Source organism: Telopea speciosissima, chromosome 6 (genome assembly GCF_018873765.1).
Source record: "Telopea speciosissima isolate NSW1024214 ecotype Mountain lineage chromosome 6, Tspe_v1, whole genome shotgun sequence".
NCBI lineage: Eukaryota > Viridiplantae > Streptophyta > Magnoliopsida > Proteales > Proteaceae > Telopea > Telopea speciosissima.
The window spans coordinates 46111492-46128619 of record NC_057921.1 but is presented as its reverse complement, the minus strand read 5'-3'; the positions used below and the strand labels follow the sequence as shown (position 1 = coordinate 46128619).

At 37.2% G+C, this 17128-nt stretch overlaps 2 protein-coding genes and 1 long non-coding RNA gene across 3 annotated transcripts; all 3 read left to right on the top strand.

The window, feature by feature from the left end:
* The first annotated feature begins 976 nt into the window (after nt 1–976).
* Nucleotides 977–4877, top strand: LOC122664097. Its single transcript, XR_006333284.1, has 3 exons — nt 977–1037; nt 1254–1307; nt 4827–4877. It is a non-coding gene; the product is annotated as an uncharacterized LOC122664097 (long non-coding RNA).
* A 489-nt stretch (nt 4878–5366) lies between these two features.
* On the top strand, nt 5367–5902 carry LOC122665828. Its single transcript, XM_043861962.1, has 2 exons — nt 5367–5375; nt 5531–5902. Exons 1-2 carry the CDS (start codon nt 5367–5369, stop codon nt 5900–5902), a joined length of 381 nt encoding a protein of 126 aa, XP_043717897.1.
* Nucleotides 5903–15260: 9358 nt separating this feature from the next.
* Nucleotides 15261–17128, top strand: LOC122665827. Its single transcript, XM_043861961.1, has 3 exons — nt 15261–15394; nt 15548–15634; nt 16856–17128. Exons 1-3 carry the CDS (start codon nt 15269–15271, stop codon nt 17126–17128), a joined length of 486 nt encoding a protein of 161 aa, XP_043717896.1. The 5' UTR covers nt 15261–15268.

Genomic DNA, 17128 nt, shown 5'->3' with positions numbered 1-17128 from the left:
CCCTACAAACACCTTAGGTGAACCTATAATAAGGCCTACCCATAGCATCCCAGCTTACATTACTTAACTACTCCCACTACCCCATGACTTATTTACAACTAGATAACTAGATAATTGAACAACTAACCCATGCTAACTAATTTACCCACCCCACTAACATCACAATTTCAGAGCCGTATCATTATACCATGTGAAGGGCTGATGTGACACTCAGACTATTGGACAAATACTAGATAGAGCATTTTATGGACTGTTTATATGTCAAATCTCATGGTTAACCCCAACCATTGGACCTGTCCCCTGGTGGGTTTTTCTCCCCTTGCATTTTTATCTTTCAAACCAATGGAAGGCTTCTATGACAAATTTAACCGTTGGATAAGGGTCATTAGGATTGGAAATTCACATGGCTCACCATGCTCTGATGCTGAAATTTACGAAGAGTTAAAGATGATGCGGCATCCTTACGTGTTTAGAAAATTTGGATTCTTGCTAAGCCACGATATGTAAAAAAACATATTCCAAAGGGTGCTCGTGTAGAGAACCTATACAACATTTGAAGCCTGTGATTGCCACCAACTTGTTTTAGGAATTGAGTCCCCCCACTTTTCTACATAAAAATTATTTTGAATTAATTAAAACTAATATTTCTACAAATTTCTCTTTTTATATAGTTTTTCCTCAAAATCAAATGTATCCAAGAAAAAGGAGCAAAAAAATGTTGGATTTTTTATAGCCTCCAATTAATGTGAAATAAGCACATGATCGGTAGCATAAACTTGTGTTTCTTTGAATTATGAAAATAGCAATCGATTGAATCTTTATTTCATCAATGCCAAATGTTTTTTTAACCACAAGAATTGATTATCATTCAGATTGCGGATATTAATTATGGGAAGAAAGACAGAGTAGTTCATGGAGCTTCTGCAGACATTAATGTATACAATCCAACTATAGAACCTTCTCAGTCTACAACTACTCAAATTTGGATTAATGGTGGTCCAAATGAAACCCCTAATTATATAATGGCTGGATGGACGGTATGTATATAACAATCTGGATTTATTCCCACAGTTGAATTTATGGTCTAGTCTACGAGAATTATCCCCACAGTTGAATTTATTGAACCCTCCATCAACACCCCTAAAAAAGGTTTTGCCTTTGTCTTTCAAAAGGGGTTGAGAGAGAGAGAGAGAGAGAGAGAGAGAGAGAGGTAATTGTTTTCTAACTTAAATTTTTACATTTGGCACAATCAGGTTAATCCAGGCTTATACGGTGATCACCTTACTCGGTTATTTACATTTTGGACGGTATGTTTCAAACCCTTGGGTTTTCTAATTTCTGTGAAACTAAACATGACTAGGGTTGGTACACATTATATCATAGTTATCAATTCATGGTCTCTTGCTACATGTTAGAAATTGATAGACTATAATAGGTGACTATGGTAGAGTATGTCATCTAATATGTTGAATTTTAGCCTAAAACAAACACAAAAAGTGGTCAAAAGTAAGTTTTTAAAGTACCATATTGTTACATGAATTTCATTTAACTTCAAGAATGAAATTATATTCTTGTTGTTAATAATCTTAAAGTTTTGTTAGACTAAGTTGTTCCCTATTGATGGCATTGCCGAAGGTGGAACTTCATAGTCGAAATTGTTTCTTGTATTCATCTATATATGCTTGGATGTAAACTTTGTATCTCATTTTTTATTCTAATTAAATTTGTGCTGACTTTTAGTTTTAAAAAAAAAAGCTACTAGTTTTGCATTGAAACTTGACTAATCAATTGGTTCCTCTATCATATGGCTTAGAATCCTCTGTGGATTCTTATCTAATGGAAATCGACGTAATCCATTATGACTGACTTCTTTTTATTTTTCTTGTTTCTTAAACTTCACACCTTGTCAGTCTCAACCAATGGGAGGTTATTCCAGTCATTTCTATGAGATCAAAATTCAAAGAGGATGGCAGTCATCACATGGACAGACACTTGACTACCAATGTATTTTGTCATATGACCATTTTTTTTTTTTTTGGGGGGGGGGGGAAATAAACTTTATTAAAGAAGCAAGAAGAAGGGGAGGGGGGAAAATATACAATGGAAAGGGGAAGGAGAGCCAATTACAAAAGCCTTACATGTAAACCTTAAAAAGACACAACATGTCTGCTTTAGCACAATCCGAATCCTTAGCCATAAAGATGATAAATCTGTGTCTTGACTTTGAACTCAATGGAGCACAAGATTTTATTAAAGGAATGAAAATTAGAAGTCCATCTGTGCTTTTTTCCTTTCTCACAAACTGTGATAGATCAAGGCACTAAACACCAGTTTAACAGCCAGATTATAGGGCGACTTACCCTTGAATTCCCGCTTGTCCAATTCCATTCACTTTCAAAAGAAGACAGAGGGATGTGGGAAGGCCAGTATTTCTGAGTCACACCTATCCAAATAGTTTTGGAGAACGAGCAACTTAAGAATAGGTGGTGAATATTTTTAGTAGCATTCCAACAAAAATAAAGTTAGGGAGACTAAGATTCCTATGCATAAGGAATTCCAGGGTCGGGAGAAAGTAAGATAGTGCATGCCAAGTGATGGAGCTATGCGCGCCTTGGAATGTGATGATTGAACCAAACCACTTTCCATCAAGGCACTCTATTCCTCTTATACTACATCACCACTACTAGGTGAGAGAACTTAGTGTTAGAGGTAGGGTTTCACACTACCAAATCACCACTACCAGAAAGTCTTCTAGGAATATGTTGCAACTAGTCCCAAGCAAAAATAAGATCTTGGGAAATAAGATGACCAGGGCACCGTAAATGATGATGGAGGATAAAAGAGCCATCTTATCAGATCCAGCATCATATCTAATCCTATCATCAAAGACTGAGAGGAGAACTCCACAAGCATGCCAAGTATAGAGCCAAAGCCTAGTAGAAAAGTCATCATCAATCTGGGAAATAATAGCACATTGAACAAGATGCCTAAGCTATAGCATTTTCCTCCAAGTCCAAGAAGCATTGAGGGAACACTTCACAATACATATTGAATCCCTTTTGAGATATTTATCATAAATCCATTGAACCCATAAGCCTTCTTTCTTCTTAGAAACTCTCCAGAGAAGTTTAATTAGCCCCCCCTTATTAACATCTTTAAATATTTTCAAACCAAGGCCACCCTCCCTCTTAGGAAGGAAAACAGAGGCCCAACTGATAGTATGTAGAAGTTTGTTGTTGTTACTGCCCTTCCATAAGAAAGCATTCATATTGGCCTCAATCTTGTTAATGATACAATTAGGGAGACCATAGATTCAGGTCCAATAGAGGTAGGAGGCTTGCTTAACAGCCCTAAACAACTCCAATCTACCTATAAAGGAAAGAAGTCGGCTCTTCCACAACTGGAGCCTCTTCTTGAGCCTAACTAAGATAGAGGAACAATATTGCAAGGAAAGCCTAGAGGAAATCAAAGGAAGACCCAAATAGGTAATCAGAAGTTGGCTGATCTAACAACCCATAATATTCATCAATTGTTCTTTAGCATTAGAGGAAACCCCAGAGATGAAAATAAGGGAATTTTGGGGATTAATTACCAACTCAGACATGTCTGCAAAGAGCTGCAGAGCACCATATTAGCTTGACAGGAAATTGAGGAGGCTTTAGAGAAAATGAATATATCATCAGTGTGAATCAAATGAGTCAACTTCAAGACTTTGCATTTAGGAATAGGAGAAAGCAGGTTCTGGTCCAGCTTCCATTTAAGACAATAGGATAGGCCATCCACTGGAAGAGTGAACAGCACGGGTGATATGGAACAACCTTGTCTAATGCCTCTCCGAGAGGGAAAGAATCCCACTGGGGCTCCATTCACCAAAACAGACATATGAAGAGTAGAAATGCAGATGTTTATCCAATAGATGAAAGAGGGGGGGGGACTGCATCTAATTTAAGGTCCTCAAAATTAAGTCCCAACTCAAAATATCAAAGGCCTTCTTTACATCAATTTTCATCATAGCGGGAAAGGGGGGGGGGGAGTTGGCTCTCCCATATCCTCTAGCAATCTGATCACAAAACAATATATTATCAACAATACTTCTACCAGGAATGAAAGCAGACTAATTCAAACTCATCGGATCACCAATGGTAGGCTTCATCGGGTTAGCAAGCACCTTAGCAATGAATTTATAAATTAAATTACTCAAGGAGATAGGCTTGGAGTCACTAACCATAGAGGCTTCATCAAACTTGGGAATAAGACTGATAAAGGAATGGTTAGTGCTGCTCAACTGGGATGGGTTGTAAAAGAAGCTTTTAATAGCTTTAACCCAAGACCTTTGATGATATCCCAAGAGGCTTTATAGAAACCCATGCTAAAGCAATCAGGTCATGGGGCCCTCTGCACTTTGTGGGAGCTGACAGCAAGGCAAATTTCTTCATCAGAAGGAATGGCGGCTAATGCACTTCTCTGCTCCCAAAAATTCTTTCAATAGAGATTAGGCATGTAGAGATTTTGGAAGTGTGCCAGAACTTCATGCTTAATGGCAATAGGATCATCAATGGAAACATCCACAGAAGTGGAGAGCTTGTAGATATAGTTGAAACTGAATCTAGACTTCATAGATCTGGAAAGAATGAAGTGTTGGCATCTCCCAAAGTAATCCATTTCTCTCTATATTTTTGTTTATAAAAGGACTCCTCCTGCAAAAGAAGAAGACCCAAACTTGAGATAGTTTGCCATATGGCATGTTATGTTTAGCAGTCCTCCCCTTCCAAGAATTTTTAATTATGTATTTATCTAATTGAATAAAAATATTTCAAAATTTACAGGGTGATAATTATCGGAATGGGTGCTTCAATACTCTTTGCATAGGTTTTGTACAAGTTCATACATCAATAACTCCAAGTAATAGTTTATATCCAGTTTCTACAGTTGATGGACCTCAATATGTGATCAAAGTCTGTGTTTATCAGGTATAACTTGCATTTTTTTTTTTTCTTCCTTTCATGTTTTAAATTGATATGAAAAAAAAAATTGGAAGTGATGTTTTCATCTCCTTTGTGGTCTGGGATATCAACCTTATATATTATGAAACCAAACCTCACACATAAAGGGTTAGACTAAGAGGATTTGGAAAAATTTTGGATGCAACCCAGGTTGTAGTCATGTTCCTACTGCCCCCAATCGTAGGTGCAAACTTGGAATAACACCTTTCCCTTTTGGGTTCACAAATACCCTCTTAGGTTTTAGCATTTTTCAAAATACCCTTCTGGATTTCAAATCGATGCCTACAATTGGGGCAGCAGGAACATAACTGTAACCCGGGCAGCGGTCAATTTTTGTTCCTAAGATTCACAATGCCACTATGAATGAGTAGAGTAAGAGACTTACATCGAAGTCCAAAGTCTTATGAATTATGTTTCCCACTTGGGAACATTAATAATCTTTTGATACTTTGGATCACATTTAGACCAATTTCACTACATTTTTTGGACTGACTAACTAGGTATTTATTTTGTTTTATCACTTGTAGGATAAAAATAGCGGGAACTGGTGGTTGGTCATTGGAAATAATAATGAACATGTTGGTTACTGGCCAAAGGACTTATTTACTTATTTAGCAGATGGTGCTAAAGGTGTTTCTTGGGGAGGGCTTGCAATGGCTGGTTCTGATGGTGTTAGCCCTCCAATGGGAAATGGTCGCTTTCCGCGTGAGCCATCTCCATGTTTTTTTAATAAGTTGGAGTTTGTGAATGCGGAATATTATATCGCACATCCTTCAAAGCCAGCAGACATAGAAGTGCGTGTGGATGGAAATCATTGCTATGATATAAGTTATAATGATTATGAACCTGATAAAGGAGATAGTTTCACATTTGGAGGAATTGGTGGCAAGTGTGACTAGTTTTTCCTTGGAACATATAATTTTCCCTTAGCTAGAAGAATTTTGTTTTTGTTAATTTTTATCATGAATAAAAGAATCTCTCTCTAAGTGTGTGTATGTGTTCATGTTATTTTCATGAATTAGGTAATGCAGAATCTTATCCCAATTTACTTTCTATTTTTTTTTTTAACTAAAGGTCAGCAGATGTTTGTATTAAAGAAATAAAATAAAGTTACAGATACAGTGTTCAACCAATATGTTGGAGAACATTCCTCACCTTTGGCATGGCCATCAATAGGGAAGCTCCACACTCAACATACAAGGATCTCCCCCAATCACCTAGAGAATCAATATCTCGGCCTTAAAGTTGCATCCCACCTCATCTCATTGACAATGAAATCTGGAGCAGCATCCCAGGTACTAGATATCCTTGTTAAAGCAGCCCTCTTCGCTAAAATATCTGCTACCCCATTAATCTCTCTGTAACAATGGGTTATCCTCCACCCCATATTTACAAGGTAGCCACTGTAAAACCTCCATCTCTGCTGGAATTCCCAAGGAAGCGAATTATTGTACTCTTTCTATTCACTCTATCTCAAAATTCCAACAATTTGTTTGTTAAACAAATACACAATAAAATAAATGGAGAATATAAGAAAAGAGGAGAGTGTACACACAAATTTATAGTGGTTCGACACGACCTACCGTCAACGTCCACTCCTAAACCCCTTATTGACTTGAAATTTCCGCACACAATGATCTCCTGATATCAACATACTCTCTTTGCAAGGTAGGAGAAACACATCACACAAGGATCAAGGCCTCAATACCCTTCACCTCACAACCACTAAAAAATATTACTCAATGGCTCAAAGGCCAAAACACAAACTACCTCTGTTATTGGCAGATTTGCAAGTTGTAGCTCAATATTTTGATCCCTTTGCTTAGTGACTCATACTCAATGTCTGATTTGATCTGCAAGTTTTAACTCTTATAGCCTCTTTGTGCAATGGTTCATTAGATTTTCAAGTTGAAGCACATAAGCAATGGAAGTACAAAGAGTTTGTTGTTGGTGAAGCTTGATTTGGTCCAGAAAGTGCAGTTGAGATCTTCGGAGGGCCGTTTCGGCCTCGAAATGACCTCGGAATGCCGAAAAATGTCTATTTTCATTTTTCTTCTACAAATCACCATTCTGGGCATTGTTTTTCTTAACGACTGGTATCAGACCTTCGGTTCAAGAAGCAGATCAAAGGTTTTTCGTATTTAGCTTGAGTGGGAGCGATGACAGAAGATGGAAAGACTAGGATTGAGAAGTTCAACGGTCAGAACTTTCAGTGGTGGAAGATGCAGATGGAAGACCTTCTTTTTTAGAAGGATTTGTATCAACTACTTGAAGGAAAGAAACCAGAGGCGATGAAGGAAGAAGAGTGGAAGATTCTTGATCGAAAAACGTTGTCGATGGTGAGGTTGTCGCTCACGTCACAGGTGGCCTTCAACATCACAAAGGAGACAACTACCGCCGGAGTGATGACCGCTCTAGCTAAGTTATATGAAAAACCCTCTGCTTTTAACAAAGTATTTCTTATGAAGAAATTGTTTAATATGACTATGTCTGATTCTGGATCTGTTGTTTATCATTTGAATGAGTTTAATATGGTCACTAGTCAATTGCAATCTGTAGATATTAATTTTGATGATGAGCTTAGGGCTTTGATGTTCTTGTGTTCTCTATCAGAAAGTTGGAACAACCTGGTTATGGCAGTGAGCAATACTATCACTGGAAATTTAATTTTCAATACATGATGTTGTCAGTCGCATATTGAGTGATGAGATGCGTAGAAATAGTTCTGAGGCAACCTCATCTGCTACTAGCCTGTCAGCAGAAACAAGAGGAAGACAAAAAGAAAAAGGAAGTGGCTCGAGTGGGAGAAAGTCCAAATCCAGAAGAAGATCACAGTTGAAAGGAAGAGAAAAAGGGAAAAATGATGGGAAGTTTAGGAAGTGTTGGAACTGCGGCAAACTGGGTCATTTGAAGAAAGATTGCTAGAAAGGGAATAACAAGGATGAAAAGGGCAAGCAATCAAATGAGAAAGAAGCAAACTTGGCTTCTACAAATGATCATGTATACAATGATTTATGTTTATCTGCATCAGTAGATGTTAAATCTAAAGTTTGGTTTATTGACTCTGAAGCATCCTTTCATTGTACTTCGCATAAGCAATATTTTTGTGATTATGTTCATAGTGATTTTGGACATGTCACTGTAGGAAATGGACAAATGTGTAAGATTGCAAGAAAAGGGATAATTTTTCTAAAATTTTCAAATGGTGGACACCTAAATTGAAAGAGGCACGACATGTCCCGGATTTGAAGAAGAACCTCATCTCGACAAAGAAGCTGGACAGTCAAGGGTACAGTGTTGGCTTTGGTAAGGGCCAATGGAAAATTACAAGGGGGTCTCTGATTGTGGCCAAGGGTAATTTGCATGGTACCTTGTATATGTTTACCGGTACTAATGATAAAACTGTTTCAGTAGCTTCTGCAGATGAGAATACCACACTCTGGCATCCTAGACTTGGGCAGTTGTGTGATATGAGCATGAAGAAGCTTCACTCAAGGAATCTATTGCCTGACCTGAAGAATATTGACTTTGAGTTCTGTGAATACTGTGTGAATGGAAAATAAAAGAGAGTCAATTTCCACAAAGGAGGAAGAGAAAAGAAATTGGAGAAGTTAGAACTAATTCATTTAGATGTTTGGGGAGCAGGTCAGGTAAAATCTTTTGGTGGTAAATCTTACTTTGTTTCGTTTATAGATGGCGTAACCAGAAAAACATGGGATTTTACTATCAAAAATAAATCTGATGTTTTTGATGTTTTCAAGGAATGGAAAGCCCTTGTAGAATCTAAAACAGAAAACAAAGTTAAGAGTCTTAAGATTGACAATGGTGGGGAGTGCAGTGATAGAGGTTTCAAAGAATACTGTGCCCTTAATGGAATAAGGAGATTGGAAAAAGTACCAAGGACACCACAAGAAAATGGAGTTACAGAAAGAATGAATAGAACCATCCTGGAACGTGCAAGGAGTATGAAGATCCATTCTGGATTGGCACTACAGTTCTGGGCAGTAGCTATTGACACAGTAGTGTTCTTGATCAGTAGAAGCCCATCTAGTGCATTAGATGGAGGTATTCCATAGGAGGCCTGGACTGAAAAACAGGTGAATTATTCTTTTCTGAAAACTTTTGGTTGCAATGCTTATGCTCTTGTTGATAAAGAAAATAGGCAGAAATTAGATTCTAAATCTGTTAAGTGAGCTTTTATTGGATATGGTGGAGATGCTTTTGGTTATCATTTATGGGATTATGAGCATAACAAAATCATCAGGAGTAGAAATGTTATATTCAATGAGAACTGCATGTACAAGAATAGGCAGCAACAGAAGGGAAAAGAAGAAACAGAATTCTTTGAACTTGATGAGACTATAGGTGAGACCATACCTAGTGCACAAGGACTGCCAGAAAGTTTGAATGATGAATCTGGAATCTCAGATGGTGAGTTTGAAGATTCAGATGGTGAGTCTGGGAGCAGAAACTATGATGATGATAATAATCATGATGGTCTTCAAGAGCAAGAATTAAAAACTCATGTTCTGAGAAGATCAGTAAGGACAATCAAACCTCCTAGAAGATATTCTCCTTCTTTGAAATTTATTTTGTATACTGATTCTGGTGAGCCAGAATGTTTTAGCGATGCAGGATAAGTCCAAGGTCAAGTGGGAGCAAGCTATGAAAGAAGAGCTGGACTCATTAAAGAAGAACAAGACTTGGAATCTGGTGAAGTTGCCAGCAGGAAAGAAAGCATTGCACAATAAATGGGTATATAGAGTGAAAAGTGAAGCTGAAGGAACAAAGAGGTACAAAGCAAGGTTTGTAGTAAAGGGGTTTGCACAAAAGAAAGGTAATGACTTTCAAGAAATTTTCTCCCCTGTTATTAAGATGACTTCAATCTGTATTCTGTTGAGCATTGTAGCTGTAGAAGATTTACATCTAGAGCAATTAGATGTTAAAACTGCATTTCTCCATGGAGATTTGAATGAAGAGATTTACATGCATCAACCTGAAGGACTTGAAGTGAAGGGCAAGGAGAAGGTGGTGTGTAAACTAAATAGGAGCCTGTATGGCCTCAAGCAAGCTCCAAGGTAATGGTATTTGAAATTTGACAAGTTTATGCAGGACAAGAAATTTGCAAGATATCAATTTGACCATTGTGTTTATTTTCAAAAGTTTAAAAATGGAGATTTTATTATTCTTGCATTGTATGTAGATGATATATTGGTTGTAGGAAATAACATGCAAAGAATAAGTGATCTCAAGAAAAATCTGTCCAAAGTCCTTGACATGAAGGATTTGGGTAAAGCAAAGCAGATCCTTGGCATGCAAATAAGGAGAGAGAAAAGAGAAGAAGTTGTGGCTATCCCAAGAAGAGTATGTGGAGAAAGTGTTGAAGAGATTCAACATGGACAAGGTAAAGCCAGTTACTACTCTGTTGGCCGCTCATTTCAAGCTTTCAAAGGATTTGTGTCCTTTTATAGTTGAGGAGAAAGAGTTCATGGCAAAAGTGCCATATTCATCAGTAGTTGGGAGCTTGATGTATGCAATGGTGAGTACAAGGCCTGACATTGCACATGCAGTGGGAGTTGTTAGTAGGTTTCTACAAAACCCAGGAAAGGAGCATTGGAAAGCAGTCCAGTGGATACTTAGGTATCTAAGAGGTATGTCCAACTACTGTTTATGCTTTGGTTGTACTAATGTTGATGTATAAGGCTTTGTTGATTTAGATCATTCAGGAGACAGAGATGGTGGAAGGAGTACTACAGGATATGTTTTCATTGTAGGTGGAACCGCAGTTAGCTGGATTTCTAAGCTACAGAAGGTGGTTGCTCTTTCAACCACAGAGGCAGAGTACGTTGCTGTAGCTGAAGCAAGTAATGAGATGACTTGGCTTCAGAAGTTTATGGAGGAGTTGGGTTGGGTGCAAGAGAATAGCATATTATGGAGTGACAGCCAAAATGCTATTCATCTCACAAGGAACTCAGCCTTTCATTCAAGGACAAAGCACATTCAGTTGAGGTATCACTTCATTCGGTCTATTTTGGAGGATAAGACCCAAGTTCCTAACAAGTGGAATGAGAGCCGGGGCATGGAAATTTTCATTTGGTCGAGGGTTCTCGGGGTTTGATCTCAGGCTCCACGTCAGCTCTCGCGTGGAGGGGGGGATCGGGATCTCAAGCTCCACGTGTTTGCCATCCGCGTGGAGGGGGAGATTGTTAGGATATCCACGCATAAGGCAAAGAAGAATAGTCTCAGTGTCCCACATCGGATATGAAAGAGGATGTGGATGGATTAATAGGTACTTGGGCACCCTCTCCTTAATGGCTATCCTAACAGAATTTTCATCTGATTTTTCCCTCCATCCCCTTTTAAAACTCAAACTAACAAATTTCACACAATTTTGAACAGTATGTTCCACATAAGACAGTGTTTTAAAGGGATGCCGTTTAATGGGAAACCTCGTTGTCCTAGCATTTTTGGATATTAAGGACGACCGAATGCATTAGGAATGTCTGTGATGGAAAAATGCTTAATCCTTTTATTTATTTATTTATTTATTTTTTAGAGAGGGTTTCTTACACGGACAGTGTAAGAATAAATCTTCACACTACAAGAGCAATCGGAGATTAGAAAATGGTATCATCCTTATGGGGCCCAGATGATCAGAATAGAAGAGAGAAATGTCACTGTGGGCCGCATATTTTATAACAATTGAGAGACATTCAAATATATACAACCCTCAAAGTCCATTTGAGGGATCTAAATACACTCTCATAACAAGTTCAAATTTATGAATATCCCAGATTTGGCACTGTAACACTTTAGCTCTTGCTTCTCACTCTCACTCTATGCTTTGGGTACTTAGATTACATGCCAAGTATGGTATAATGAAGTAATCCATAACCAAAGGAGGGGGAGGGGGGTGGGAAGCTACCCCCATCGTTGGAATGTTTCATCACATAAAAACAACCCCTAACAAAAGAAAAGAGGTTGGGATTTCCAGTGCGTCTCTGTTGTCACTCAGTTTTATGGATGTGTTGTTGCATCATCATCCATTCATCACATTTCAACCTAAACCCATTCTATTGTAACAAGATATTAAAAGCTTTGAAACTTTAAACTTTGTAATTTAGGATAGCTTCAGTTTAACCTTTGAAAATACTAGGGTAGGCTGGTGAGTCTTACAATTAAGATTGAACCCAAAACTTGATAAGTGGCTCCAAGTAGATGGCTTCCCCATCCAACTATGGGTTTGCCCAAAGAAACCACCAATGTAGCTCAAAAGGCCAATCATTGAACAGAGAAGGTTAAATATTTGGTTGGGTTATATATTTGTTGATATGTTCTTTTATCCATAGGAACTTAGATATTTAGCCAAACCCAGGAACAACTTTAAGTCGAATGAACAGTCCAAATGGAATCCATTTTCAGGTATCAATGTTGGATCCATTTTGCCCAAAGAGAATCCTTTTTGGAAGCCACCCACCAAACTTGGTTCAAAACTCCAATGATATTCGTATCTTTAATACGCCTCACCCCTAGACTCCCTCCTTTTTAGGCTTATAGCTATCATCCCAAGTTATATAATGAATTTTTCTCTCCAAGGACGGCCCAGACCACAAGAAAGTTGATAACATTGATTCTATTTTTTTTATTACATGCCCAGATAACCCAAATAATCCAAACCAATAAATGTATCCATGTTGAATAACAAAATTAATTAACTAAAGTTGGCTGGAAAAAGAGAGGAACCGTGATTTCCAACCTTCTAATCTCTTTCTAATCAAATCAAATAGAGGGGCACAATCACTAGCTTTCAGTTTCCTTGAGATCAAAGGAATTCCAAGATATTTTATAGGAAGGTGAGATTCAATAAATCTTTTTATCTGACCTAGGTTCTCACGAATCATATGATCCACCCCTCCAATAATGATAGAGGAGAAGATAGTGAGAGTATCCATCACCGCTGATATAGATTCATAATCTGTTCTACCAAATATCATCAAATCATCTGCAAATACCAAATGGGAGATCAATAAAGGCTTACATCTAGGGATAAGCAGGACCCTCCTATATTCAACTGTCTAATTCAACAACAGATAAACCTTTCATGGCAAGAGTGAATAAATAAGGGGAAAGAGGATCTCCATGTCTAATAACCTTCCTGCTAGCAAAATAATCTACTAGACTTTCATTCACAAGGATAGAAAACATAGGAGTCATCACACATTGTTTTACCCGCAAGATAAACCTCCCAGGAAATCCCATAGACTCCATCATATAGAAGAGATAGATCCAACTCAACGAGTCATACGCCTTATGAATATCAATTTTAAGGACGACCGAACGGGAGGAGTTATTGTTAGTAATCCCCCTGACGACATCATGACAAACCAGGATATTGTTGGCGATGGATCTACCTTTAATAAAGACAGATTGATTAGGAGAGACAAGGAAACCTACAACCTGCTGAATTCTATTGGCCAAGATCTTTGAAATGAACTTGTAGAGAAGATTTCACAACACAATAGATCTTGGAGAAATACTTCCTTGTTTTCACTACTAGCAGAAGGAAACTTGGTTGCGTTCTGTTTTGGAGCATTTAAGCAGGGGACCAATGGGAGGATCCCCATAAGTAATGGAAGTAGCCGCAATAAGAAAATGTGCATAGGTAGGTTCTATACCCTAATTGAGGTGGTGACTCTTTGTCAACTTTTAAGAGTTAGTCCCTTCAATGGATTCTTTGCCAAAATCCTGTTCTGAACATTTTCTGAATCAGTATAAATGGGCTTTAAACTCTCATTTGTAGTCTTGCCACTCTAGTTCCTCTTCTCTAACTGGGGAAGCATATACGGGAAAATGTTAAATAAGGACTCTAAAGTGATTTTGATGTTTTAAAGGAATGGGAATTTATATTGTAAATAAATAACTTCCGCATATCACATATAGGAAGATTTTCTTTCTTACTTTCTAGATTGAATACATGGTAAGTCGTATATGATTATTTACCATATATATGGTAAATAAATAACTTTCGCAGATTATATATGGAAGCTTTTCTTGCTTACTTGCTAGATAGAATATATTGTAAGTATATGATTATTTACCATATATGAAAAATAAATAACTTTCGCAGATTATATATGGAAGATTTTCTTGCTTACTTTCTAGATAGAAATATCAGGGCGGCAACTAGGGTTGGGTTGGGCCAAAATTTTTAAAATCCCATCCCAACCCTGAGTCTCCTTGGGTGGGCCCAAGCTCGGCCCACCCCTGACTCAGAGCTTGAAAAATCCAATCATGATCCACCCTTAGGGTCGGGCGACTCGGGCCAGGCTGATCCTGATTGGTCTTGATCATGGGGAGGGGGAAGGGAGAGATGCATGGGCTAGGTTGGCCGAGGAGAAAATGATCAAATTTACATAAAATAACACTATAATAAAATATATTATATCAGTTATTATCTTCATACCCTATCAAAAAAAAAAAGTTGCCATCTTCATATATACTATATTATATAACAAAATGTGTGTGACGTTTAAAGTTTTATATATATATGGGAAAAAGTTCTCTGTCCAGGAATGTGGCCTACGCCAGCACTCCCATGAGTCTATCCCTCTCCTCCCCATGTGAAAAGACATCTCTGCCTCCTTGTTTTAAGGAGGAGAGAGATAGACACATGGGAATGTTGGCGTAGGCCACACTCCCGTGCAGAAAACTGCTTCCCTATATATATACAAGAAAAAGATCTCTACTTGGTGGTGTTTCCTATGCCTTCTCACAGGGCACAATGAATTGACACTTATGCCCCCTGGATAGATACCCAAATGTGCTCCCCCATTAGCCCAGACGCTTGTGTAGATACCATGCGACCAAGTAGAGATCTTGTGGGCCAGGCTCACTATGAGGTTTCAACCTTGGCCTGGTCTGACCCCTCAAAGCCAGGGTATCTCAGCCCAGGCCTTGTTCAGGCTCAAGGCGGGCCAGGGCAGATTCGGTCAACAAGGTCAAACTTGCACCCCTGGATAGAATACATGAAAAGCATTTATGATTACTTACCATATATTGGATATAATAAATGTAAAACAAAAAAAAAATACAATTCATTATTGCTTCCTTCTACTAATTTCTTTTGTATATAAGTAGGCCACTGTATGTGTTGAATTGGGCATGTAAACAAGTGTTTCCAATTGACCATGACTTTTTTTGGGGTGGTTATTGGTGTTTCCATGAGAAAAGGTTTGACGGATACCATCATATTGTTTCTTATAGTTATGTATCTTGTAGATTTGAAAAGCAATGGGGTAGAAGCAAAAAAGAAGGGGGATCAAATTGAAGATGATTTGGAGCTGGAAAGGCAACTCAAGATTCTAAATGTGCCTCCTCTCAAGACCATTAGAGTAGGGTGTACTTTAGATCTCCATTGAAAATCCATGGATTTTTTATACACACTGTATTGAAGATCTTTTGATGTTACAAAGCTCTGTTTGGTTAACTAGAGCATTGGAATTTTGATCCTTCTCAGTTATTTATTTTTTCTTCTCTTCTTGCAGACAAAAGAGGGTGATATCCTTGATTGTGTTGATTTCTTCAAGCAACCTGCTTTTAGTCATCCATTGCTTAAAGATCACAAAATCCAGGTATGTCATTTCCTCTTTGATATAATTAAGTAATATATATATATATATATATATATATATATATATATATATATATATATATATGTATGTATGTATGTATGTATGTATGTATGTATGTATGTATATGTGTGTGTAATCTTGCTTTTTTGCCCCTTGTTTTATTCCTAAAATTTATTTAAAGTAGTACTTAATTTAGAGTTAAAAAATGGCATTTAAAAAAATTTAAAGTCATCTAATGCAGTTCCTATTTGAAATGACAGATTTACCCTCATCGAGAAAAATTGCATTAATTTTTTTTTATAATAAGACAAGGGGAAATTAAATGAAAATGTCAAATTCTAAATACATTAATAGTGGTGTTATTTTGACACTCCCTATATATATTTCACCTTCTTGCCACAAATAATCAGGGCCACCTTCACGGACACATTTTTGAAAATTTCATTAATTCATTATCTTGAAATGGAGGGAAGTAGATTACTTTTAAAAAGTAAAATAGAAATGCTAACTTAAAATCATAGCAAATATACTAGTTGGACTTTTTAAATAGATTTATTTGTACCCTTATCATATTATACCATTCAAATCCAAGAACTTTTGTGGAAAAGTAAAGTAAAATTGTAAAGTAAAATTTGATAGATATATAATAATTTTTTAATTAGTTACACAATCACTATATCATTTTATTTTATTTTAATATCATTTCCCTTCGTTTGATTTTAATTGCAACCACACAATTGTTGGAATATATCACTAGTTTCCATATCAGCATATCATTGTTGGGTCCATGTCATAACTCATAGTAGGCCATAAAACCCTTTCACTCATCACATTTCAGCATAAAGTTTCAAAACTGCTATACAAAGTACACACTGATCAAAAGAACTAAAAGAAAATTAAATTGCATTATAATAAAATAATATTTTATAATTATTTGAAGGACAGTTTTCCACCCACCCATAGAGGACGGTTCAACCACCATCGTAGGGTTCACAAGCCCCTCCTAGGGTTTTAGTATATTCTAAAATACCCTCCTGATACACATTCCCGCCCACTCATGCCCCTCAGTGAATGGGATTCCATTCACCATGGGTGGAGGGAAACTCTATTCTTATTTGAAATTTGAACTAATCTATCTGTTATTACCACTTATGTTAGAATGAAAGTTTGATCTAACATCTCAACAATTTTTTTTTTTTTTTTCATTATGATTTCTTACAGATGAAACCTAGTTTTTTCCCGAAAGGAGAGGCAAATAATACTTCGTCAGCAACTGAACCTTTGCAAATTATATTAAGGCGCGAAAAATGTCCCCAAGGAACAGTTCCAATTCGAAGGACTACAAAAGAAGATCTTTTATGGGCTAGAGCTTTATCAAGAGAATTCTCTACTAATATTAGCCAAAGCAAGAGACACATCCCTGGACAATTTGTAAGTAATAACCAACTTATAATGTCAATAATTCATGAATTAACTAAGACTTATCCTAGCTAA

What these genes read in the sequence shown, in the direction of transcription:
- LOC122665827 (XM_043861961.1), top strand. Translation starts at nt 15,269, where the DNA reads ATGTATCTTGTAGATTTGAAAAGCAATGGGGTAGAAGCAAAAAAGAAG. An exon ending in CTCCTCTCAAGACCATTAGA is followed by an intron (nt 15,395 to 15,547) that starts GTAGGGTGTACT and finishes CTCTTCTTGCAG; the next exon opens with ACAAAAGAGGGTGATATCCT. An exon ending in TTAAAGATCACAAAATCCAG is followed by an intron (nt 15,635 to 16,855) that starts GTATGTCATTTC and finishes GATTTCTTACAG; the next exon opens with ATGAAACCTAGTTTTTTCCC.